At 39.5% G+C, this 26094-nt stretch overlaps 4 protein-coding genes across 4 annotated transcripts; all 4 read right to left on the minus strand.

Annotated features, from left to right (window-relative positions):
• Nucleotides 1–5248: 5248 nt before the first annotated feature.
• Nucleotides 5249–8099, minus strand: LOC129096894 (zinc finger protein 177-like). Its single transcript, XM_054605580.1, is given in 4 exon segments — nucleotides 5249–5712; nucleotides 5715–5762; nucleotides 5931–6647; nucleotides 7878–8099. Coding segments are annotated over 4 exon segments (1158 nt in total). The 5' UTR covers nucleotides 8071–8099; the 3' UTR covers nucleotides 5249–5512.
• A 5080-nt stretch (nucleotides 8100–13179) lies between these two features.
• Nucleotides 13180–15814, minus strand: LOC129096903 (zinc finger and SCAN domain-containing protein 5C-like). Its single transcript, XM_054605596.1, is given in 3 exon segments — nucleotides 13180–13360; nucleotides 13363–14136; nucleotides 15289–15814. Coding segments are annotated over 3 exon segments (1050 nt in total). The 5' UTR covers nucleotides 15482–15814; the 3' UTR covers nucleotides 13180–13277.
• Nucleotides 15815–18654: 2840 nt separating this feature from the next.
• Nucleotides 18655–21555, minus strand: LOC129096895 (zinc finger protein 180-like). The gene is given in 3 exon segments (XM_054605582.1): nucleotides 18655–18891; nucleotides 18894–19655; nucleotides 21025–21555. Coding segments are annotated over 3 exon segments (1116 nt in total). The 5' UTR covers nucleotides 21218–21555; the 3' UTR covers nucleotides 18655–18730.
• A 154-nt stretch (nucleotides 21556–21709) lies between these two features.
• On the minus strand, nucleotides 21710–25159 carry LOC129097732 (zinc finger protein 135-like). The gene is made up of 2 exons (XM_054606636.1): nucleotides 24967–25159; nucleotides 21710–23348 (listed from the first exon to the last, which is right to left on the minus strand). The coding sequence occupies exons 1-2, from the start codon at nucleotides 25157–25159 to the stop codon at nucleotides 22300–22302; spliced, it is 1242 nt and encodes a 413-aa protein (XP_054462611.1). The 3' UTR covers nucleotides 21710–22299.
• Nucleotides 25160–26094: the final 935 nt, after the last annotated feature.

Consider the following 26094-nt stretch of genomic DNA (forward strand, 5'->3'; position numbering starts at 1 on the left):
TGGAGGTATATCCGGTTCCGCTTCCTCTTCTTTGGTAACCTACAAATTAAGAGCCCTCAAATTTGTAAAAATGTTATCATTTTTAAAGTCTGTACATAATTCTAATCGTAAATTGCCTTCCATCTTTTCCAGATGTTATAGGTGTGGTTTGGGCTTGGAAAAAGACAACCCAGTTGATTGTTTTCATACGTTTATTTTATTTTTTTAAAAAGCACGCAAGAGGAAAAATAGGTGGGCAAAGTAAAAAAGGAGAGTGGGACTGGGAGACTAAATAGAGACAACAGAAATCACAACATTACACAAAGGAAAACTTGCACAAGTCAATGCATAAACACATTAATTACCTTCTGGTATTTGTATGCATTTCTGCTCTTAAACATACAAATAAACAGATTTTACACAAAGTATACCAAAATCTATGCAGTACTACATTGGCTATATGACACAGGACAGTGTGCAGTAATTCAAATGGCACAAAAATAAATCATAAAAAAAGGCAATACTTTTATTTTTAAAGTAAAAACAACACTACAAAGCTGGGAAATTAGATTATATCAACATTAAGCAACATGCTTGGACTGTAACACCCCTCCAATGAATCGCCACCTTAAAGTACTGGAGGGCCGTGAGTGACCCAATGACCAGGGGGGCTATGTTGTCAAGGTCCGTAGCTCCTGGTAGGCTTTCCCAAGGCAAAGTGGTCCCAGAGGAGCGGACAGATCAAGAATTCACTGACTATATATATATAAATCAAACAGAATAGAGTTGTGGCACCTTGCCCATATCAGGGAGTCCAAGGACCTTTTCCAGACCCAACCTGGACGGGGGGCTTGTTGGTGAGGGTCTGTTTTGTCAGGACATGAGACCAGAGGTTTGACCAGGATCAGCCCAAAAATTGTATATTGATCTGCTGCCTTGTGGGCCAACAACGCAATCAGGCACGTGCACAGATAGACCCCAAGTGGTGCTCAAGCACCAGCCCTTGTGCCCTGGTTGAGAAAAAGTGCCCTTTTTTTCTTGAGCCCAATTTTTTTTTTCATTCATCAATATTTTTAGAATACAAATTAGTTTCTCTGTCATCAATTTCCCCAAATGTGTTTTGATATCTGAGGGGTTATTTATTTGAGTTCTTGTGAGAATTTCGCCCCGACATGCTCCGCGGCATAGACGTAGAATACGTATTCTATGCCTATGCTCCCGGGTGCTCACAAGCCCCCGCCGCGCCTCTCCCTCATCCCCCACATCAGTGCTGAGCGCAAGGCCACACCGGTGCAGACTACGTCTTCACTGACCTGCAGCATCAGACTAACAGGTAATGACAGTGTTTGTGCAATCCCCCGACGTTGTTTTTTATAAATTAACAACAACATTAGTGCCGCTGAAAACATTACGTCTGAAAACATAACTGGTCCGACGTTTCCTAAAAAAATAAACAAACAACTAACTTGATTTCAAAGCATTGCCCAGCTGTTTACTGACGTTTGTCATGTTAAATGACATTATTTGTCTGAAAGTGCATATTTTGTGTTGTATAAATGCCGTTTAGACAATTTCGAAAGTATGTTGAATTTATGTTTATAAATGTCACGAAAATTCACAGCTAGAAAATAGCAGGTAAACTATGCTAGCTCTCGGTGTCATGCTATCCTTGTCCCACAATTGTTTAACGTGATATTTATGTATCTCTTCGTTTTGCCTGTTTTACAACGATCAAACTTGTATGAGTAATTGCAGAGGGTGAAAAAGAGTAAAATAAGGGAAATGTAAGCTAGCTGTCTAATCCTGCCAAGAGGAAACACAGGTTGAGAAGAGCATAATTAGTGTAATGCTGCTTATGCTTTAACCTTCAGAAAACAGTACAATTATTATCCACAACATTCATTTATCTCTTTTACAAAATTTGCAGCATAATGCCAAAAAAAGACAGAGTCAAAAAGCAGAAGGACAGGGAACTGCAGCAAGCAGCTCAGAGTAGCCGCTCCCTTTTGACTTCGATCAGGCCATCAACGAGCCAATTAAATGAGGGAGAATCAGTTACCCTACCTGGTCCAGGGGAGCCCATCACAGATGAGGAAGGACAGACTCAGTTATGTTCAGGGGCAGCAACAGAAACAGTGATGCCTGAGGAGATGAGTGAAGGAGAGGGTGAAGTGACAGCAGCCCCCTCTACATCACAGCTAGGGCATGTGGAGGAAAGAGCTGAAAATGAGGATGCAATTTCCAAAATAGCCACCATGCCATACCCTACTGATCCGTCCCATGTTGACGCATTTAATATCAGGTGCAATGAGAGCTACAAAGCTATGTGCTGCAGTGTAGGGCCCTGTCAACCAGAATTTTTTTCCCCCAAAAATGATGAAGGGCGGTCATTCCAAAGGCAATGGTTTTCTGGAAATGGGTGGCTGGAGTATTCCCCAAGTTCAGATTCAATGCACTGTTTCAATTGTCGGCTTTTTCTACCTGAAGATAAGTATAAAAGCAGAAAGGAGTGGAGAAATGGTATCAGAAAGTGGAATACTGCTCTTGAAAAAATCCAGCAGCACTCTGTCACAGAGGTCCACATGACAAGCATGGTGAGGTGGACCAATTATAGAAAAAAGGCACTCCAGACATCATTTGATGTATCAGACGTTAAGGGAGTGGAAGCCAGAGAGCGAGAGAGGCAGACAAACAGAGAGATACTGACCAGGTTAGTAGATCTCACAGTGTATCTCGCAAGGCAGGGACTAGCATTCAGAGGTGATAATGAGAGTCACTCGAGTAACAACCGTGGGAACTTTCTGGAACTTGTTAATCTGTTTTCCCGCTATGACAGTGTGCTGAAGATGCATACAGAAAACATTGCAAAAGTGAAAGTCACCAAGAAAAGGCCCCAGGTGTCACTGCTGTCAAACAGAAGCCAAAATGACCTGATCACAGCACTGGGTACTTACATCAGGAGGGAGATCCAAAGAGAAATACAAGAAGCTCAAATGTACTCCATTCTCTTGGATGAAACCACAGATGTTTCACACAAAGAACAGGTGTCATTTGTAGTGCGATACCTACATCAAAAGCAAATTAAAGAGAGATTCATTGAAGTTTGCAACATTGACACGACAACAGGGCAGGAGCTGGAGAAAACTGTAGTCTCCCTTCTACAGAAGAATGGTCTGGAGGTGAAAAATATGTATGGCCAGGGCTATGATGGAGCAGCCAACATGAGTGGCATGTACAATGGCCTTCAAGCCAGAATACGCACACTGAATGAGAAGGCCCTCTATGTGCACTGCAAAGCACACTGCCTGAACTTGGTCCTGGTGGAAGCCTCAAAGTCAAACAAGCACTTTGTGACCTTCTTCAACCTGGTTGAGAAGCTGTATGCCTTTTGCAGTGGCTCCTCAAAGCGCCATGCTGCTTTAGTCAGATTGCAGCAGTCCCTGCATCCAAAGGGACATATTGTGGAGCTCAAGAGGCTTTCAGATACCCGTTGGGCTTGCAGGGAACAAGCACTGAAGGCCCTTCAGAAAAATCTGGAGGCTATTATGATGCTCCTCAATGAGATCTGTGAAAGAATTCCACCTGACCTGGCCCTAGGGGATGCAAAAATGTACAGTAATGCGATTAACTTCGCATTCATCCTCTGCATGGAAATCACCACCCCAGCATTTGAAGTCACTGCTCTTGCATCAAACGCTCTGCAAGAAGAAGGACTGGACCACTCCACAGCCTACAAGCTAATTGATGGTGTTATTCACACAATACAAGCATTGAGGTCTGAGGAGAAGTTTGCCGAGATATTTCAAGGTGCGTCAGAGAAGGCAGAGGCTCTCAACATTCCTTTACCTACCGTTGTGCCTGGCCAGGAGAGGAAACGGAAAGTGCCAGTGCGTTTCAACCAAAGCACAACTGCATCACAAGTGAGTGATGAGATTGACTCTTTGGAGTCATACTACAGGAAGAATGTGTACTACACATTTATTGATACCTTGACTGCAGAGCTCAACAGGAGATTCCATAGGAGCATCACTGGAAGTCCAACTGGCTCAATCATACGGTCCTTCCACTCTCTAACAGTGTGTGCCAACTGGACAAGCACCCCAAACCCAGAGGCAGAGGAAGCTGTCCATGTTCTTTGTGACTTCTATGAGGAAAATGAGGACCAGCTGAAGACAGAGGTAAAGGTGTTCCACTCCAGCTTTCCCTCGAAGAACCTGCAAGAAATCCTTGCCATTGTGGAGGAGAACTCTGGCCAGCTCATCTTTCCAACATTTGTGAAGATGGTAAGGATCTATGCAACACTGCCAGTGACAACAGCTTCAGTGGAAAGATCCTTTTCAAAACTGAAGATTATAAAGAACAGGCTCAGGAGTCTCTGTGGGGAAGAAAGACTCTCTGACCTTCTCCTGCTTGCCATTGAGCAAGACATTGAAATAAATCACAGTGAAGTGATACAAATCTTCCAAGACATGGCACCAAGGAGGATGCTCCTGTGAAGATCCTTTTATTTATCCAGAGCAGAGTTTTGATAAGTTTTAAGTTAGAATATTGTTCGATTATTTAACATACTATTTGCTTATACAATATGGCCTTGTTTTGTCTGTTTATGCCTGTTATTCATTTATTTATTCAATTTGATCATTTGATCTAGTTTGTTAACACAAATAAATATATAAGTTGAAAACCTCCTGTGTTTTTTTTATTTATTATTATTATTTTTAATTTCATAAATAATTTTGGCGATGGGTGCCCTTTTTTTTTTTTTTTTTTGAGCACCTGCCCCCAAAATGTCTGTGCACGTGCCTGAACGCAATGATAGGAATCGAGGTTGGGTGCATCGTGAACTGGGCGGCAGACAAAGACAGGGACCTGGATTTGCCGTCTCCTGGCTTCACAGACTGACTCTAGTCTCTGACTGTTGTTTGTGCTTAAGCACATGAACAGCAGCTATGAGTACCCGGCCGGCTTTATAGTTCTTGTTACATGTGACATGGTATTTTGTTGTGGGTATGCTGTTCTCTCCTCCCTCTCCCCTTTTCTTCAGGCTGGCTTGCAGTGATTGCTTGAGTGAGTGCAGGTGTGCTCACTGAGCTCCGCCCCCTGTGAGCAGTATAAGACCAGGAAGTGAGCCTGAGACAGCCCTTCTCTGCTCAGTTGACAGCCGTGCGTGCTGTGTAGGTGTGTCTCTTGTTAATCCAGGTTTGGCAGGTTTCTCTCCTTTTCTCTTAAAAGGAGGGTGGTGGTTGGGCTTGCTCTAGTTTAGCAGCAAGGTAGTTGTTTTCTTGTGTAACTTTATTTAACCTTGTGTTTTCTCCTTTTGTTGGTCTCTTAGATCAGTCTCGGCCTGCTCAGTGTAAGCCTGCTTTTTGTGTGATTCTCTGCGGAGCAGTGTTCTTTTGTTGCCATTGCCTTTCTTGTGTTAATAAACCATTTTCTTTCTTTAAACCAGCGTTTCCCCCTCTTCCTTCGACCACTTACCATCAACTGTTACTCCCTGGTCCCCACCGGGACGTAACAGTTCTGCTGGGGGACTTCAAAGCTCACGTGAGCAGCGGTGATGAAACTTGGCAGGGGGTGATTGGGTTAAAGGGCTAAAGGTGATTCTCTCCTGTGAGTCATCATGTGTGTCTGTAACTTTCCACTCCGTGCAAAAGATATTTTGCAAACTGAGCAGCTGTAAGGTTTCTCTCCTGTGTGGATTCTCATGTGTGTCTGTAAACTTCCAGTCCGTGCAAAAGATTTCTTGCACACTGAGCAGCTGTAAGGTTTCTCACCCGTGTGGACTCTCATGTGTGTATGTAAATTTCCAATCGATGCAAAAGATATCTTGCAAACTGAGCAGCTGTAAGGTTTTTCTCCTGTGTGGATTCTCATGTGTAAAGTTAAAGCTCCACTCTGTGAAAAATGTTTATTACAGACATAGCAGCTGTAAGGTTTTTCTCCTGTGTGACTTCTGATGTGGGCCTTCAGGGCTCCATTTTCAATGAAACCTTTACCACACTCTGAGCAGCTGAAAGGTTTCTCTCCCCTGTGAGTTTTCATGTGTATCCGTAAAGTATGACTCCGTTTATAAGATTTCTTGCAAACTGAGCAGCTGTAAGGTTTCTCTCCTGTGTGCATTATCATGTGTTTCTTAAGAGCTCCACGGGTGCCAAATGTTTTCTCACAATCGGAGCATCTAAACTGTTTCCCACCAGTCCCACATCTTGAATCACTGACAGGGACTTCATCATTTTTCAAAGAGTTTGAACCTGGCTGAGGTTCTCTGGTCTCCTTCCAATCCTCACTGTCATCAGTCTCGAGTTCAGAAGAGTCTCCAGTCTTCTCAGTATCTGATTCTGGAGGTCTATCTGGATCTGAGTTCCTGTCTGGTTCTGGTCCTCCACAGTCCTCTCCATCAGCTTCTGGTTCCATCTGTTCAGTTTGTCTTTGATGAAGCTGTGAGGACTGAGCTTCCTCTTCATCTTCTTTTCTCTTCACAGGAGTGATTGAGAACTCGGTATCAGCCTCCTCCAGCCCTTGAAGCTGCTCTCCCTCCTGGCTGGTCCAGAGTTCCTCCTGTTCCTCTTTAATGTGTGGGGGCTCTGGGTTCTCCGGGTTCAGACTGCAGCTCCACTCCCGCTGCTCAGGTAGAACCTCTTCTTTAACCACCATCAGCTGCTGGATGTCTGCAGGAAAACAGAAAATGCGTTACAGAGAATTTTTGTTTCATTGACATCACAGCTCAAAAACTCCTTATTGAACATCTACAGATCACAGAGCATCAAACAGCTTCAGCGTTCAATCAGCTGTGTCAGGTCTCTATGAAACACCTGTAAGTAATTGCAATATCACAATGCTGTATTTCTGCATTGTTGTTTCTAGGAGATTTAAAAACTAATAATGAATTATCAAAATATGTAACTATAATTAGTAATCCAATGTTGCCAATCATAAACTAGTAAATTGGTGTAAAGATGGAGGGAGTTGATGGTATTCAGCGTTGGACACAATGAGTTTAAAACTAATCAATTGAGTCAAATTATCTCATTGTTACTATAGAGTTCTTGACATAGTGTACAGTAAGACTGCCCGCTTTTAGTTTACTAATCTGTCGCTTTGGTCGTAGTTGTCTAATATCTCTTAAGTCAGTAAAAAAAAAATTGGTTTTTTTGCACGGAGTGACTTATTTCCAAGATCCTTATGAGCACATCTTTGGTGAACACAAAATGTGAAGTGTTATTCTTTGTGGAGAATCTCAGTTTGACAGATCTTTTACTGATCCATTACAAAATTGATGGTCAATTAAGAACTTCTTTTGTCGTGGAAAGCCCTAGTGTACAGTGATTCCCAATAACAATATCACGTCCTTTATATATAAATTGAATATATACTGATCTATTAACTACATTTCTAAAACAGACATTTTTTTGTTATTAAAGTTTATTAGTTGCATTGGCCTGACTAGTCCTTCCCCTATCCTCTGCCATCACCCAGACCTGCTAGCAACAGCCACCAGCAATTTGTATAAATGGTTACATAATTAGGAGGTATTTTCCTGTAAGTATGAGATACAACTTTTTTTTTATGAATGCAATGGGCCTCTGTACTTTTGCTCATTAGAGGCAAAAATACAATGCATTGAAACCTGTGATTGTTTTGTGTGTTTTTTTTTTTTTACATTTCTATGTAATTAACTCTTGATGTGACCATTTACCCGAACAGATTTTATATTCCAACAAAATTCATTTCCTCAACATTTGGATAAACTTGTTTATGAACCAGAAAACATCTGAGCTGCAAAAATGATGTTATCAAAGAGAACACAGTTCTACTTTAAGTTTAAATGATGTATGTCATATAGTTGCTGACCGAACAGATCTGAAGAACAAGATTCACTGATTATTTAATGAACCAACCTGCTCTGTGTAACCGAAGCTGAGGGTTGAAAACAGCGTCCAGTAGTTTCCGTTGTCGCTCGTTCTCCTCTTTAGAACGAGAAAGTTCCTCCTCGTGCTCTGCTATCGTTCTTTCAAACAGCTCAAATATCTCTTCAGCAGCTGCAGTGAGTCTCTGGTTGACTAAAGATCTCAGTATTTGTGCTTTAGACATGTTAACGCTGTGTTGCTAACTTACGTCTCCCTTTGTTTCTAGCTAGCATGCTAAGCTAACATCACTAGCTTTGTAGGCTACCGGGAGATGAGTCAGAGGAAAAACATCCAGGGGAAAAAAAGGGGAACAGCACGAAGTCCATCCAGATAGGTTTATACAGAGACTCTGATGGATCAGTACTGATAAACTAACATCACATCAAATGGACTTCTGTTTCTACTAACGTAATGCAACATGTTGCTAATGGAGGATCATCCGGTTTCGTTTTGCTGCTTCTTCTTCGAGGTCTATTAGCGGTTGGCAAACAACGAATTGGTGCATTACCGCCACCATCTGGTATGGAGTGTGGATCAGGATGTATATTACTTACTCTATTTAATAATAAAAATCAATAAATAAAAAATAATTTAAGAAGAAAAATAAATAAAAAAGAAGTAAACAATAAAATAATGCATATATAATAAATAAAGGGGATCATATTCTGTCACTAATATTAATATCTATTAATTCAAACTGCACTTCTATCTTTCTGAGATTTCCGATTAGCTACCTTCTTTCTTATACTTCTGACAGTGTACAATGACATGTTCTACTGTTTCCTCTTGTCCACAATATTCACATTTGCCTGTATCATTACATTACAGTCATTTAGCAGATGCTTTTATCCAAAGTGACTTACAGTCAGTAGTATATTACATATCATTCACCCATTCACACACTGATGACAGGCTACCATCAAGGTGCCACCATCAGACTCTAACATTCATCATCCAGTCCACACCGATGGCAAGCCTTCAGGAGCAACTTGGGGTTAAGTGTCTTGCCCAAGGACACATCGACTGCCGAAGCTGGGTATCGAACCACCGATCCTCTGATTGGAGAACTACCTTGCTCTCCACTACGCCACAGCCGCCCTACTCTCGTAAAGAACATTGTCTTTGTCTTATCTACAGAAAATCTAAAACCCCATTTATATGACCACCCTACTCATGTTTTCCTACTATTGGTAGCGCACTGTTCAGCCCAGTGTGTCCAAATCTCAGTCTTGATATTACTGTTTCCTCTCTCCTGTTCCTTCCTGCACATCTCATTTCTCCCACTTTCCTCTAAACTCGGTAAAACCATCGTCCTTTTCTGTCGTCCTCCCATTGCTTTTGCCACCTTTCCTTCAACCTCTGTTTAATAAAACTTTTTGTTTCTGATTTACTGAAGCTGACTACAACATCAGTGCAGCTGTGTCTGCCATTTAATTTCCTTTGACACCAACATGGGCTGGTACCCATAGGAATACTACTGTCAGACCCATATTTGAATTCTATATAATGTTTGTTGTATTTCGACAAGTATGTCTGGTCTACTGTCTGAAGGGCTGTTCTGTAAGCTGGCTAATGATGAACTTGAATCTGAACAAATTATTGCCCTCAATGGTCTTGTGTCCTCCTCCTCTCCTTTTCCCAGCAAGGTTTTAAAGTTTCCTGTGTTGGATGCTCTTTACTGTAGCCCTGTAGATTAGCCCAATAACTTAATGCTAACTGGGTTCTTCTTAATTCTAACGGGATTTCTCCCATTTCCACCTGTAATGCAGGTGTCGGGGTTGTTTTAAAGGCACCAGTGCATAGTCTCATTGCCTGATATTGAATATTATCCAATTTTTTTGAGAGATGTGCTTGCTGCTGATCCATACACCATACAACCATAATCTAATATAGATGTTATTAATCCACTATATATGGCTTTCAAAGCAGTTCTATCGGCCCCCCATTTACTTCCCACCAAACACATTTGTCCACTACTTTTTTAATATGTTCAGCCCATGTGACCCTTTCATCAAACCACAAAGCTAAAAATGTAAAGTGTTTTACTCTCTCTAATTCTTGATTATATAGTTTTAGTTTTACTTCACTACCAATTCGTTTCCTTGTAAAGAACATTGTCTTTGTCTTATCTACAGAAAATCTAAAACCCCACCTATATGACCACTTTTCTACCTTAGAAATGGCTCTCTGCAGTTTCTTTACTCCCCTCTTCTTCCCAATCATCTGCAAATAACGACAATCCCACCCCATTTTCTATTTCACTTAATACCTAATTTATCGTTATGGAGAATAGTAAAGGACTGACTATACTACCTTGAGGTGTTCCATTTTCAATGCCAAACTTGCCTGAATGGCTCTTTCCTATTCTGACTTCTATAACTCTTTTTAATAAAACATATTTTATCCATCCATACATTCGACCCTTAATACCCAACTTACAAAGTCTAATTAATAACCCTTCTCTCCACAACATATCATATGCCTTCTCTATGTCAAAGAAGACAGCCACAACACTTTCTTTGTTAATCTGGGCTTTTCTAATTTCATGTTCTAAACTTAAAGCTGGTTCTATAGTATTTCTCCCTTTTCTAAAACCACTCTGGTATTTGGATATTGTTGAAAGAATTACCTTTTTAAATGTAACTGTGCTTGCACACCCATGAATCATAACCTGCATTAGATGTAACTGTGCTTATATGACCACATATGTACTCATAGCCTGCATTCACTGCTAAGCACTTAAGTTATGACCATATATGTTAAAATGAGTGCAGACAGGAAGTTATGTAAGCATAAAGCTATGTGTGAGCTGGGCATCCTGTCGCCAGTCAGCATAAAAGCAGAAGCCTCTCCTTGAGAGACAGTCTTTTTAGACGTGCTTCTTATAAGCAACTTTTGGGTGCTTGCAGGAAGTCTTCTTAGTAGACTCTCACGGGAGACGGTCTTAGACTCGGCTCCACCCTGTGCGTTTTAGCTTCTTTAAAATTTGGATATATATATATATATGTATATATATATATATATATATGTATTTTCCTGCACCTCTGCTCCCTTAACAATGCAAAACTACATTGTGTGATTTAATTCTTTTTTTAAATGCATACAGATACATAATTTGACATTATTGTATGTACTCAGCTTGGGATGCCTATAAGCAGTCAAGAGCTATTAAAATGTACAGCAAAACATCTAACCTCATTCATAACAACAAATCTCAAAACCATGAAAAACAATATACAGGAGGAAAGACAGGCACACCTGGTGGGCAAAACAAAAAGCTGAATCGGGCTGGTTGACTAAACAGAGACAAGGAAATTATACAACGACAAATGTCATTTTTTACATAAAAGTACATGATTTTTGCTATCTGTATTTTATCCATCCTTAGCATCTTTAAGAGCAGTGGAAAGTATGGACCGGGGTCCGACCCGCCAACCTTGTGATTAGAAACTGGATGTCTTATCATCGATACTTAAAAATTCCTTCTCTTGTTGGGACAGTCACTTTGGCTGAAATTCTAGATTTTATCTACAGCATTTCTATAAATCCATCTACCGTGTACCTATTATGTTCAAAGTAAGTCTCATCTGAGCTACAAATGCAGCGTATTCTATCAAATTGACATTAAAAGATGTTTTTTGAGAGAGGTTGGATATAAACATTAGCCATGTAATGTTGTTATCTTGTCTGTTGCTTTTTTATACAGATCTGTTGCCATTTAGTCTTCTTTAATGATCTGAATGTCCAGAAAATTGATTTGTGACTGATCATAATTAACCAATACATTTTCGTGGTTCGTGTTTTTTTCTTACCAGCGCCCACCCGACCCTGTTATGAAAACCAGAGTGGCAATCCACCAACTTTATGCATAAGAGTAGCATAAATGTCAGAGCTGAGCTCTGCGGCGTTCACCATGACGGTAATCCTGCTGCAGATAGCGATTAAAAGCTATCGGAGTGTTGTCTTTCTCCCCAGCCCACAGAAATGGGTAGATATAGACTTAGTAAACAATGAATGTTAACTAAATGGTAGCCTTATTTATATAGCTATATACTGTCTTTTTTAGCCTAGTGTTAGGCTACATTGTGTTAAAAAAAGGTGAGGCACAGTTCCAGAATTTAACCTAAGTCCATGCGTTTCAAGCTTCGACCTGCTGAGCTGAAAATTAGCTCACTGGATGGTCTTGTAGCTGGATGGAAGAGAGCTCACATTTCCCATCATGCAGTGCTCGAGCATCGTGTTAAGTTTGCTGTTCTATGTTGCAAAACAAGTGTCAGCTAAAAACATACAGGTTTATTTTGGTAATTTTAATTTTGTGCTGGTTTATGTTATACAATGAGCGAGGTAACTGTTGCACTTCTCAACACCAGTATTATAAATATTGGTCCCTCCACTCCTCATGTGAATCCAGCATCTTTGTTTACCCATTGCAGAATATCTTAAATGCAAATGAAAAGTCATTGTACAAGAACGTTACATGCTTCAATATGAAGTTATTTAATTAGTTGCCGAGCATTCAGGTTTGTCTCAATTGTCTCTCTCTCCTCACCCGTCTATCTAAACATTATATGCAAACTGAAAGACTAACTGCTTGTTTATTGTTTTTTTTAGTGATATTACCTTCACTTTTCTCAGCTATCAGCCTGGATTTTACAAAGTTAGCAAGATTGCAAATTTCCCCGCTGCGGGACTAATAAAGGGTTATCTTATCTTAAGATTGAATGACGTGTCTTTTACGTTGACTATGAGCATTCATCATTGCTTGATTTTCGGGTTTGAATGAAGTGTGTTTTATTACGTTGGTTTTGGCCAATTGTGGGTGGTACTCGTTCAATCCCTCACAATAATAGTGGCAAACCTGGCGGAGATCTGCACTAATCTTTGCGCAACTTTCTAGTTATTATATTAGATGGTTTCTCTCATGTGGACTGTTATGTGGCGTGTTAGATTTACATTTAGTAAGAAAACCTTCATCACAAACAGAACAACTAAAGGGAGTTCTCGCTCATGTGAGTTATCATGTGAGCCTTCAGACTTGACTTGCGTACAAATCTTTTATCACAAACTGAGCATTTGAAAGGTTTCTCTCCTGTGTGGATTCTCATGTGTGCCTGTAGACATCCTTTCTGTGCAAAAGCGTTGTTACAGACGGAACAACTGAAAGGTTTTTCACCTGTATGAATTCTCATGTGTCTCTTCAGATCTCCACTTTCAATGAAACCTTTGCCACACACTGTGCAGCTGAAAGGTTTTTCTCCTGTGTGGATTCTCATGTGTTTCTGTACACTTCTACTATGTGTAAAAGATTTATGACAAACAGAGCAGCTGTATGGTTTTTCTCCTCCATGAGTTATCATGTGTCTTTTCAGATGGCCACTTTCAGTAAAATCTTTACCACACACTACGCAACTGAACGGTTTCTCTCCTGTATGAGTTGTCATGTGTTTCTGTAAACTTCCATTCTGTGTAAAACATTTCTTACAAACTGAGCAACTGAAAGGTTTTTCTCCTGTATGAATTCTCATGTGCCTCTTTAGATCTCCACTTTCAATGAAACCTTTCTCACACACTAGGCAGCTGAAAGGTCTCTCTCCTGTGTGGATTCTCATGTGTTTCTGTACACTTCTACTATGTGTAAAAGATTTCTTACAAACTGAACAGCTGAAAGGTTTTTCTCCTGTATGACTTCTCATGTGTATCTTCAGATTTCCCCTGAAGCCAAATAATTTCCCACACACAGAGCATCTAAATAGTTTCTCACCAGTGCTACCTGTCAAATCACTAACAGAGATTTCATCATTTTTCAAAGAGTTTGAACCTGACTGAGGTTCTCTGGTCTCCTTCCAGTCATCACTGTGTTCAGTTTCAGCTTCAGAAGAGTCTCCAGTCTTTTCATCATTAAATGGTTGTAAAGGTGTATCTCCATCTGAGTTCATGTCTGGTTCTGGTCCTCGACAGTCCTCTCCATCACCTTCTGTTTCCATCTGATCAGTTTGTCTTTGATGAAGCTGTGAGGACTGAGGTTCCTCTTCATCATCTTCACTCTTCACAGTGAAAGAAGTGAATGGGAACTTGATATCAGCCTCTTCCAGCCCTTGAAGCTGCTCTCCCTCCTGACAGGACCATAGTTCCTCCTCTTCTTCTTCCTCTTTGATGTGTGGGGGTTCTGGGTCCTCCTGGTCCAAAGTGGAGCTCCACTCCTGCTGCTCAAAGGGAGCCTCTTCTTTAACCACCAACAGCTGCTGGACATCTGCAGGTATAAAGTAAAGCCACAAAGACGTTAGAGAGAATTGTTGTTCATTCAGATCTCAGCTCAAAATCTCCTTAATGAACTTCTAAAGATAACTGAGTATCACACAGCAGGTAGAATCAGTGACTGAATTTCTTGTTTGAACTTTATCAATTATATTTAACTCAAATGTGCCGTTCAGCAGTTGAGAGTTTAAGAAGCGCCAGGGAAGATTGTAAAGCAGATTCATATTAGTTCTAATTTTAGAAAGATCCTGCCTTTGGTCTTAAGGTTATTCATTAACATTGAGTCATTTCATAATTAGTCTAGCATCTAGTATCTGACGTTACCTAACCTTACTTTATTAACTAACGATTAAGCTGTACGGAGCTGCTGACGTTTTTTTCCAGGCATTGTCAGGATTGGATCCGTTCTGAACACGTGCAGGGCCGCCGACCCAGAATGTCTGCGGTAAGACCAGCCGCTACTCTACCTTGGCTATTTGCTGCTACATGCCAGAGTTAGACATGATGCTAACCGGCGCATCGAAATGAATAAGCCGGGTAAGATAGACTAAGCCATGTCAGCGCACGTTTTTGTTCCCATATTCAATCATAGTCCAAAGAGAGGCTAACACCTAACATTTAAGCGTTTCATCATAGTACACGTTATTTAGTTTACATCCAAAATGTTTAGGTGTGTAGTTACTGGATTAAAATAGGTTAGACAACAAGTTCTTCAAAGTTATCAATGTTTGCTGATGCTTTGAAAAAGATCATTCACCAATGTGTTCAAATAATTGAATACTAAGTAATAGTATATTTTCCGGCTTCACAATTAATATTTAGCAGAAAACAATCTATTTTGCTCTACAAAAGAAAAACAACGTTTGGAGTCTACTGCTCTAAATATTTGAGAAAGAGCAAGCTCAACCTGAAATATTTTGTGTAACATTTATGTTATTCACTCGTTTAAGTAAAATTAGATAAACACATTTTAGGTTTCAACACGCTGAACGTTCTCATATTTTAGATAAACTTTTTCAAGCAAAACATCTGAGCTGAATAACTCATGCTGGTGTTATGAAAGCGAACAAACTTTTACTTTATGTTGAAGTACTTCCTGTCATAAAGGGAAGAAGAAAACGATTCACTGAGTCTTTAATGAACAAACCTGTTTTTTGTGACCGAAGCTGAGGGTTGAAAACAGCGTCCAGGAGTTTCCGTTGTCGCTCGTTCTCCTCTTTAGAACGAGAAAGTTCCTCCTCGTGCTCTGCTATCGTTCTTTCAAACAGCTCAAATATCTCTTCAGCAGCTGCAGTGAGTCGCTGGTTGACTAAAGATCTCAGTATTTGTGCTTTAGACATTTTAACACAACGTAAGATACGTATTCTTTACTCAAACTCCGTCAAAAACACCATTTACTCTCCTTTAAACTCTGAATAGCGCTGTGTTGCTAACTTACGTCCCTGTCGGTCTGTTTCCAGCTAGAATGCTAAGCTAACATCATTAGCTTTGTAGGCTACCGGGAGATGAGTCAGAGGAAAAACATCCAGAAAAAGGTGAACAGCACAAACTCTAATTAACGAGGTTCACCAAACATACACAGACTCTGCTGGATCAGTACTGACGGAGCTGACGGATACTTTATCAGCACAACAAAAGGACTCTTCTGTTTCTACAAACGTCAGACGCCATTGTTGTTCATTGACGAACATCCGGTTCCGCTGTGACTTGGTGGGTAACCTACAAAATAAAAGTTTTTTGTTTTTTTTTAAAGTTACTTTCGATCTTTTCCATGTGTAACCGATGATAAGGAAGGGCAATAGACGACTGAAGGGATTGTTTTCCAACATTTATTTGCTCCTGCAGAAAAACAATACAAGCTATATCCAATGAATTGCATTCTGGTCTTTTTCTGCACCTCTGCAATGCAAGACGACACTGTGTGATTTCATCCTTTTTTTGTTCAAATACACTACCATTGAAAAGTTTGGAGCCACTTGATAGGTTTAAACTGTGATTTGTCAGTTCATTGTATGTTTGGACTGCAAGTATGAGCAGGTCTGTTTATGAGCAAACATTAAAGATAATTATTAATATCAACGCAATTATTAATAATACAATAGATATAATAACAGGGCACCCAACTGTGAAGGCACAGTAGTTCATAAAGAATGGCTTAAAATGGCTATCAATACAAATTAGTGATCATCAACTAATAGTTAATTATATTAAAAATAAAATTACTTAATTTATAATAACTATTAGTTAGGCACAAGTTTTTTTTTTAAAGAGAAAATAATAGCCAATTAATGTGGTCTCATAGAAAGTCTTATAAAGTATACATAGCCATCAATTCAGATCTTTGACATTTAAAATAATAACTTTTGCCAACATTTCAATAGTTCATTTCTTGCCATAGCAGAGGGTAAGCAGTGTTCACCGTTATTCAACATTAAACAGACCAGCGTGTATATTCCAAAAACATTTATTTACAAGATAATAAGGGCTAAAAACATAACATCAATAACTGAACCAAACAAACCAAAACAGAGAGAGTGTGTGTTCTTTGTTCTGCCTTGTGTGTTCCGTAGTCAGATCACAACACAGAAAACATTCGAGCAGGAACCTTTGATTTTCCCTCTGAATTTAAAGTCAAATCACATCAACTGTGGGAAACCAGCTGTCCAAATATCCTGACTGCAATGATATCACGACAATAAAGTTAAGCTACAACAATATGTTTGGCAAAGCTTAACAGTCCATGAGAAGAGTTACTTGGCGTGCTAGTAGTAAGTTTATCTGGTTTCGTTCCGGTTGTTGTGGCAGAGAACCAGTAGAGAAGAGGAACAGCTCAGACCTGGCTTTGTTACTCCAGTTGTTGTACCAACAGCTGACAGACATTGAGGTAGCCGCTGACGAACTTGTTTATTGTTTTGTTTTTGCTGAACATACTTAGATAAATAGGGATGATCTCAGGAGGGATTTGTGTTGCTACAATAAGAGTCCGGTGAGTCTGCAGACTGAACGGTGATCAGAGATTCAATTCAAAGAGAAGAAGAGAGTGAACAAAACCGCAGGGCTGGGTTTTGTTGACATGGGGACGTTATGGATCACGATTGACAGGTATTGTTTGGTCATTGGGTGGAATGCAGGACTCAATAATCCTGGGAAATTGAGTTCAAGGGCTCAGGTGCCATTTTGAGTGGCAAGTCCCAATATATTAAATCATAATATCAGATAAAATCAGATCAATTTGAAGGTTCAATCACCAGATAAAGTAACTACAGCAACCAAGTCAAATGTATCACTCAATTATTATCTCCTGTTAAAAAAGAAAAAAAATTTAATAAACCAGGAAACACTGGGAATGAAACATTTTAAAGTTGTTTGGAAGTTTACACTGCGGTAAACAGCCCATGTCTCTGTAAATGTCTGTAAAAGTCCTCAGTCAAAAAGTCAAGATGAAATGACAAAAGATAGATGCCATTTTTCTCCTAAATCCACAACATGATTTTATCCAACAAAACATTCTGCTTCAATTCATATTTGTTGCATTTAGCCTTTCAAAAACAACTCTCCTTCTTGCCGCACACAAAGGGAGACTTGCCCCTGTTTTAACAGACATTAAAACATTTTTTGAAAGCTTCAATAAAAGCTTTAAATGTAAAAAAAATAATGCATTACAGCCCTTTCCCATTTATAGAACCATCGCTGTATGAACACCAGACTTTTCCAAAGCACAAACAGAGAAGACAGCGAACGGTGAGGTTATATTTGCTGATTTTCCCCAAAAGTGTTTTATATTTTAACAGATAATACTAAAATGACAGGAGGTCGTAGATTTGGATATTAACAACATTCTCTGTCAAAATGACAGGCAACAAGAAAGTCTAATTCAATCACTGGTGGGCGATCAAGGCACTCAGAGAGGAGAGTAGAAGACCTGAAACCCATAGTGAGAGAGAGAGAGAGCACGCTCTTCCAACAAGAGGCCAGAGGAAAGTCAGCGGACGTTACTCAAACACTGCAACTGAATCATTTCTCTCCTGTGTGTACTGCCACGTAGTTTACCATAGTTTCTCTTTCTGTTATCTTTTCACAACAAAATGTGTAACTAAATGGTTCATCCCCCTTGCGATGTGTCATGTGGTGTGTCAGATTTTCCTTCTGTAGAAAACATTACCACAAACAGAAATAAAGCGTGTTCTCTCATGTGTGTGTCATCATGTGTAGCATCAGACCTGACTTGAAAGCAAAGCTTTTATCACAACTGAGCATTTGAAATTGCCAGTTTTTGCCAGTTGTGTCTTGTATTAGTTATTATGTGTAACTTCAGAGCTGACATGGCTTTAAACTTTCATCACAAACTAAGCGGCGGTAAGATTTTTTCTCCTCTGTGGATTCTCATGTGTAACTGTAAACTTCCACTCCTTGCAAAGCATTTGTTGCAAACTGAGCAGCTGTGAGTATTTTCTCTGGTGTGTATCATCTTGTGTTTCTGTAAATTTTCTTTCCGTGCAAAAAACTTATTGCAAACTGAGCAGCTGTAAGGTTTTTCTCCTGTGTGACTTCTAATGTGGGTCTTCAGGGCTCCTTTTTCAATGAAACATTTACCACACTCTGAGCAACTGAAAGGTTTCTCTCCCCTGTGAGCTTTCATGTGTATCTGTAAATGTTGACTCTTTGTAAAAGATTTCCTGCAAACTGAGCAGCTGTAAGGTTTTTCTCCTGTGTGGATTCTCGTGTGTAAAACTAAAGTTCCACTCTGTGAAAATGTTTTGCCACAAACTGAGCAGCTGTAAGGTTTTTCTCCTGTGTGAGTTCTGATGTGGGTCTTCAGGGTTCCTCTATCAATAAAACCTTTACCACACTCTGAGCAGCTGAAAGGTTTCTCTCCACTGTGAGCTTTGATGTGCATCTGTAAATTATGACTCCATTTATAAGATTTCTTGCAAACCGAGCAGCTGTAAGGTTTCTCTCCTGTGTGGATTCTCATATGTTTCTTCAGAGCTCCACGGGTGCCAAATGTTTTCTCACACTCAGAGCATCTAAACGGTTTCCCACCAGTCCCACATCTCAAATCACTGACAGGGACTTCATCATTTTTCAAAGAGTTTGAACCTGACTGAGGTTCTCTGGTCTCCTTCCAATCCTCACTGTCATCAGTCTCAGGTTCAGAAGAGTCTCCAGTCTTCTCATCAGTATCTGGTTCTGGATGTCTATCTGGATCTGAGTTCCTGTCTGGTTCTGGTCCTCCACAGTCCTCTCCATCAGCTTCAGTTTCCATCTGTTCAGTTTGTCTTTGATGAAGCTGTGAGGACTGAGCTTCCTCTTCATCTTTCTTCACAGGAGTGATTGAGAACTTGGTATCAGCCTCCTCCAGTCCTTGAAGCTGTTCTCCCTCCTGATTGGTCCAGAGTTCCTCCTGTTCCTCTTTAATGTGTGGGATCTCTGGGTTCTCTTGGTCCAGACTGGAGCTCAACTCCTGCTGCTCAGGGGGTACCTCTTCTTTAACCACCAACAGCTGCTGGACGTCTGTGGAGAATAATGAAATACAAACAAACCTTAAAAAAATGTAATTTCATGTTAACATGTTAACAACTAATCCACTAATATCACTACTTTCCTGTAATGTGGGGAGAAATGTTGCACATTTTCTAAGACATATTTGGACCTCATTCAAATTAATGTGAATGAGCTTGTGCTTGTTGCTGCAAAAACATAATGACGCCTAACCTAAGTGTGACTAATGACTGGAAATAATGATAATCATTTCAAATAAAAGCCTGCTTTTCTCTGTCTGTGAAAGTTAGCATATCAAATGTATGAAAACTGTCGCCAAATGAAGACTGGACCTGAAACATTTTCATTCAATCACAGAAAAAAAAGATATATTAAAGTGCGTCAAAATAGCGTTTTAAATCACTGTGATTCTGCAGAGATGTCCTGGCCAACTCATCATATTCTTCAGACTTTAAAGAACTCATTTGTTTGGTACAGATCTCAGAAAAACAAACCATAACCAAATGTGTTTTTTAATGAAAATACAGATGTAAAAATGATCATTCCCTCTATTATTTCAATTGCAAATATCGGTCTAAATGCCTCATTTAGATATTTTGAAAAACATTTTTCAACCCTAGTGAGGAATGTGAGCGTGTCATTTCAAGAAATGTTTTTGTGTAATTCTTATTTATACTATTCTTTAATTATAACACTTAATAGATTCATTTCTCAGCAATTTTTATTCACTTATTTATACTGTGAATGTGGCTTTGTTGCATATATTTATAGTATTCTGATTCCTTCTTTCTTGTCCTTTATGTCTATTTTTCTTACATTTCTTTAGGTTTACATAAAAGCTAAGGCCTGTGACCTCCCGACCGGTCACATGATCCAGCGGCTTTGGTGCTATGTGATCCTGACTTGCTGACACATGATGGATGTAGCAGTGTGGTGCCCAGGATTTATGAAGAGGTGACGAAACGTGTCAAAACATTGCTCCCCCTGCAGAGAGTAGCTCTGTTGTGAGATGTTAGACAACCACGTCGAAGGTTACGATTACGTCACACCACATCACGACACCACAGCACGAGAGCCGAAAAGGAAGTAACATGGAGGAGTTACTGAAAATCATAAATTGGAAGGACCCAGCCATAGTGACTGACAACTTTACTTAATGCACTTGAAAAAATAATACAGTATTTTCAGATAATAGTTAAGCTTTTTCATATAACACACATCAAAACCAGCAGCAGTGTTCTACCATGCAGACCTTAAAAGAACAGAAAGGATAGCATACAATGCCAGATACAGGCAAATGTAATTAACTGTTTCTTTGACTTGTTGTGTATTCTTAATATTAACAGAGTAAATAGAATGAGAAGAAGAGCAGAGAACCAACCTGCTCTGTGTAACCGAAGCTGAGGGTTGAAAACAGCGTCCAGGAGTTTCCGTTGTCGCTCGTTCTCCTCTTTAGAACGAGAAAGTTCCTCCTCGTGCTCTGCTATCGTTCTTTCAAACAGCTCAAATATCTCTTCAGCAGCTGCAGTGAGTCGCTGGTTGACTAAAGATCTCAGTATTCGTGCTTTAGACATTTTAACACAACGTAAGATACGTATTCTTTACTCAAACTCCGTCAAAAACACCGTTTACTCTCCTTTAAACTCCGAATAGCGCTGTGTTGCTAACTTCCGTCCCCGTCGGTCTGTTTCCAGCTAGCATGCTAAGCTAACTTCATTAGCTTTGTAGGCTACCGGGAGATGAGTCAGAGGAAAAACATCCAGAAAAAAAGGCGAACAGCATTCAGACGGGTTTATCCAAACATACAGACTCTGATGGACCAGTACTGCTGGAGCTAACTGATACTTCATCAACGTAACAACGCCTTCACGAGCAATGCAAGCTAGACGCCATGTTGTTAGCAGTCAGCAAGAGCGGATAACAGCACTTCCGGGTTCTCCCCCGTCAAAATAAAACATCCAGATTTTTTTTTTTACATGACAAGATATTCATAACGTTTTGAATAAATGACATAAAACTAATAAAAAAATATATTTTTAAAGTGTTCGGAGTGGGGTCACTGAAAATGTCCAGCAGGCTGCAGGTTTGATATACAGACTTAGCTGAAGCCTCACAAACATTTAGCGCTGTAGCTTTTTCACATTCACTTCAGTTAAAAATTAGTACTTGTTTGCACACAATATATATGAAGAGTTTATGAAATCATTTTTGTTAAAATTTTAGTACAGCTGAAACTATTGTATTCTTAATCAATCAATCGATTGACAAAACATTAATTGGAAGCTTTTTTGATGGTTGAAGTCATTTTCATGCAAGAACATTTAAAAGTTCCATCTTTACAAATGTGACAATGCTGCTTTTCCTTTTAATAACATGAATGTATAAATAAAACAACATTGTGAATGCATGAGTAATAATAATCGAATGATAGAATATATAATAGTCATGGTGGGCACTTTTTATACTTTTAATAAATAGATATTTAGTTAGTATATTTTACTGATTATACTTCCATACTTTGACTGGAAGGAACATTTTCAATGCAGGACCTTTACCTGTAATAATCAATGCTAATTGCTAACTGACATGCTACCTGCTAACTCTTTATCACAATCTGAAATTTTAAGTTAAAAACAGGATCAACAACACGGCAACGTCACCAGAAGTGTCCAATGAAAGAATTATATGTCAGTGTGTGTGACTCAAGACTATCTGGATCTGAGTTCCTGGCTGGTCTTGGTCCTCCACAGTCCTCTGCATGTCTTCGATGAAGCTGTGAGGAATGAGGCCTCTCCTCATCATCTTCACTCTTTGCAGCGACGGGAGGGAATGGGAATTTGGCGGTATGAAACTCCTCCAGGCCTTGAAGCCGCTCTCCCTCCTGACCGGTCCAGAGCTCATGAAACTGTGAGGATTCACCGCCACACTTGTGGCTTTTGAACTGACCAAGCCATGTGAATCTTTTGCCACAAACGTTGCAGCTGAATGGTTTCTCCCCCGTGTGGGTCCTCATGTGTAACTGTAAATGTTCACTCCGAGCAAAACATTTATTACAAAATGAGCAGCTGTAAGGTTTTTCCCCCGTGTGACATTTCAAATGGTTCTGCAGATGAGCCTTCTGACCAAATCTCTTACCGCAAACTGAGCAACTGAATGGTTTTTCTCCTGTGTGAGTTCTCATGTGTGTCTTAAGATTCGAGTTTTGGTTAAATCGTTTACCACACTCAGAGCAGCAAAATAATTTCTCTGAAGAATTGTATTCGTTATTTTTCAGAAAGTTTAAACCTGACTGAGGTTCACTGGTCTCATTCCAATCATCACTGACTTCAGTTTCTTGTTTGTAACATTGTGAGGCCTTTTCAATACTAGATAGTTGTAAATGTCTATCTGAATCTGGGTTCTTGTCTGGTTCTGGTCCTCCACAGTCCTCTCCATCAGCTTCTGTTTCCATCTGTTCAGTTTGTCTTTGATGACGCTGTGAGGGCTGAGCTTCCTTTTCATCTTCTTCTCTCTTCACAGGAGTGAATGAGAACTTGGTATCAGCCTCCTCCAGTCCTTGAAGCTGCTCTCCCTCCTGACTGGTCCAGAGTTCCTCCTGTTCCTCTTTAATGTGTGGGGGCTCTGGCTCCTCCTGGTCCAGACTGGAGCTCCACTCCTGCTGCTCAGGGGGAACCTCTTCTTTAACCACCAACAGCTGCTGGACGTCTGCAGGACAGAGGTAAGGACACATTACTGAACTAAACATCACTAAACTTAAACCAATAATAATGCCTGCAAAAGATGGAGCTTTTTCTGATTGTGATCATGAAGCTCAGCTGATGAACAACGGAAATGGAAACAAACTTCTGCAGGTAAATAAAGGTTCAGATTAAAATGGAGGTCAGTGAGTTTATCTGAATTCTTCATCGTCTAACCGCTGGTTATGAACTTCCTGTTAAATAATGACATCTGTTTGACTTTAAGGGACTATATATATATATATATATAATAAAACTTTATTGTATTCAGTTAACTTAAAAAATATATAATTATAATTCATGTCTAACAATATAAAATGTCTGTTGTTTATTTATTTTTGATAAAGTTTGAATAACCATGTTGAAAAAACAGCAGTCAAACTGTGTTACTACAATATTAACAACATTTGGACTACGCTTTATGTTCAAAAATCCAAGACAACAGACACGGACCAGAATACCATCTTCATCAGCTTTTAAAGGTGTAGCAGAGGTTTTGGAATGTGTATCTTTTGATAACGGTATGGAGTTCCTCACTGGTTATAGCTAAGAACACAAGTCATCAGACAGTTGAGTCTTCTCTTAATGATTTGTTGAAACAAATTGCAATAGTCATGTTGCTATAAATAATATGACTGGATGTAAATGTGTGCGTGCTACTGAAACAGAAATAATAACAAAAGAATAGGATATATGGAAAATTCACCGTATTACAGCTATTAATATCCAACAACAGAAAAAACTAAAGGATAAAACTTAGATAACAGCTCGTTACATTAAGGCATCGTTTAAGGTAAGTAAAACAGAAGTGGGAAGCTTCAACACACGATAATGAACAGTGACATTGGGATGTCATTAGTGGTACAACGGATTATAAAACTCCAGGTTCGGATCGGATCACAGATCGGATCAGCATAAAAAGAAAAAAGGGAGCAACTTTTAGAGATCCCTGATCACATTTTCTTTGCTGCCGATACTAATTGTCGATCATTGATTATCTATATTGGCAGATACAGATCTCTTTGTTGTTCGACACAGCGTTTTGTTTGTGGCTACTTCCAGCAGAATAACGCTGCGTTGTCACAAAGCTCAAATCATCTCAATCCAATAGAGCACCTTTTGCAATGTGATGCAAAGGTGTAAATTAGTGTAGAGTAAGTCATTAACACTTATTTACCTGATGATTGAATGTGCTGATGGTTTAATTTTTAGTCAAGAGAAAGGAGAGAACAGGCTTGTGCTGTGGTTTTAATGCTACACGGTGGTTATTGAAAGAGTAAAATCAATAGATGCTGTTTGGAGAGGAGAGGCGTTAAGATTTATTTTTATTTTAGGCGGTAGAATAATCCCAAACGGTTGACTCTATCTCAGAATTGGCCTTGAAAATCAGGGCTGATTTAAACCAGTGGATGGCGTTTTGAGCAATTTTTATTAATTAAAAACACGTTTACATGTGCAGTTTCTCTTTAATATCATATCATTAGAATCCCCATAACCTCCCGGACCAGAAGCTTTTCATAATATTTGTATTATGGCAGACCAGCTGTTGACGTCTTCAGAGCAGATAAAAAGTGAAGAGAACAAACCTGCTCTGTGTAACCGAAGCTGAGGGTTGAAAACAGCGTCCAGGAGTTTCCGTTGTCGCTCGTTCTCCTCTTTAGAACGAGAAAGTTCCTCCTCGTGCTCTGCTATCGTTCTTTCAAACAGCTCAAATATCTCTTCAGCAGCTGCAGTGAGTCGCTGGTTGACTAAAGATCTCAGTATTTGTGCTTTAGACATGTTAACACAACGTAAGATACGTATTCTTTACTCAAACTCCGTCAAAAACACCGTTTACTCTCCTTTAAACTCTGAATAGCGCTGTGTTGCTAACTTCCGCCCCCATTCGCTCTGTTTCCAGCTAGCATGCTAAGCTAACTTCATTAGCTTTGTAGGCTAACGGGAGAGAGCAAAAACAACCATAAAAAAGGTGAACAGCCTTCAGACGGGTTTATCCAGACATTCGGACATTTTGATGGTTCAGTACTGATGGAGCTAACTGATACTTCCTTTACACAACAAAGGAACTCAGCTTATACATGTTCCTGCTAGACGCCATCTTGTTCTAATAGTGTGAAGTTAGCAACAGGGAAGAACAGAACTTCCGGGGCAGATTAGTTCCTGAGCTTCAAAATAAAAGTCCAGAGGTTTTACCGAAATAACAAGGTTAAACACACGCAGGAAGTACAAAAAGAAACCTTTTATATATAAAAAGTAAAATAAAAGTTAACAAAACGTTGCGGCTTTATGTTGTGTCATGAATGTACAGTACACCCTAAAGGCTAATTATCTTTCTAGTGAACTGGGTCTTCTTATCATCATCTCAAAAACGGCAACAATCTATTCATAAAATCTCTAAGAACAATATAAACAGCAGTCTACATACACAATATAAAAGTAACAATGACTATCACATGATTAACAATTAAAGTAATTATATGTATCTGTGGTATTTTAATATAGCTAAAAAAAATTAGACAAGATACATATATAACAACATGGAAAATTTGTTAAAACACATTGGTTTCTGGTTAAAGTGACAGAAATGAAATAGCTCAGAGGAGAATCAATTACAAAGAAATAAATTGTGTTGATGGAAGTTAGGTGATTTAATTCATAAATGACCCTGTCAAACAACAAATATTGACCTTAGTCGTGTTTATGGGGCAGATTAT

The sequence above is a fragment of the Anoplopoma fimbria genome, chromosome 10 (genome assembly GCF_027596085.1).
Source record: "Anoplopoma fimbria isolate UVic2021 breed Golden Eagle Sablefish chromosome 10, Afim_UVic_2022, whole genome shotgun sequence".
NCBI lineage: Eukaryota > Metazoa > Chordata > Actinopteri > Perciformes > Anoplopomatidae > Anoplopoma > Anoplopoma fimbria.

Coding starts and splice junctions, on each gene's coding strand:
- LOC129097732 (XM_054606636.1), bottom strand. CDS start 25,159: ATGTCTAAAGCACAAATACTGAGATCTTTAGTCAACCAGCGACTCACT. Junction 23,349..24,966: donor GCTTCGGTTACACAGAGCAG/GTTTGTTCTCTT, acceptor TCTGTCCTGCAG/ACGTCCAGCAGCTGTTGGTG.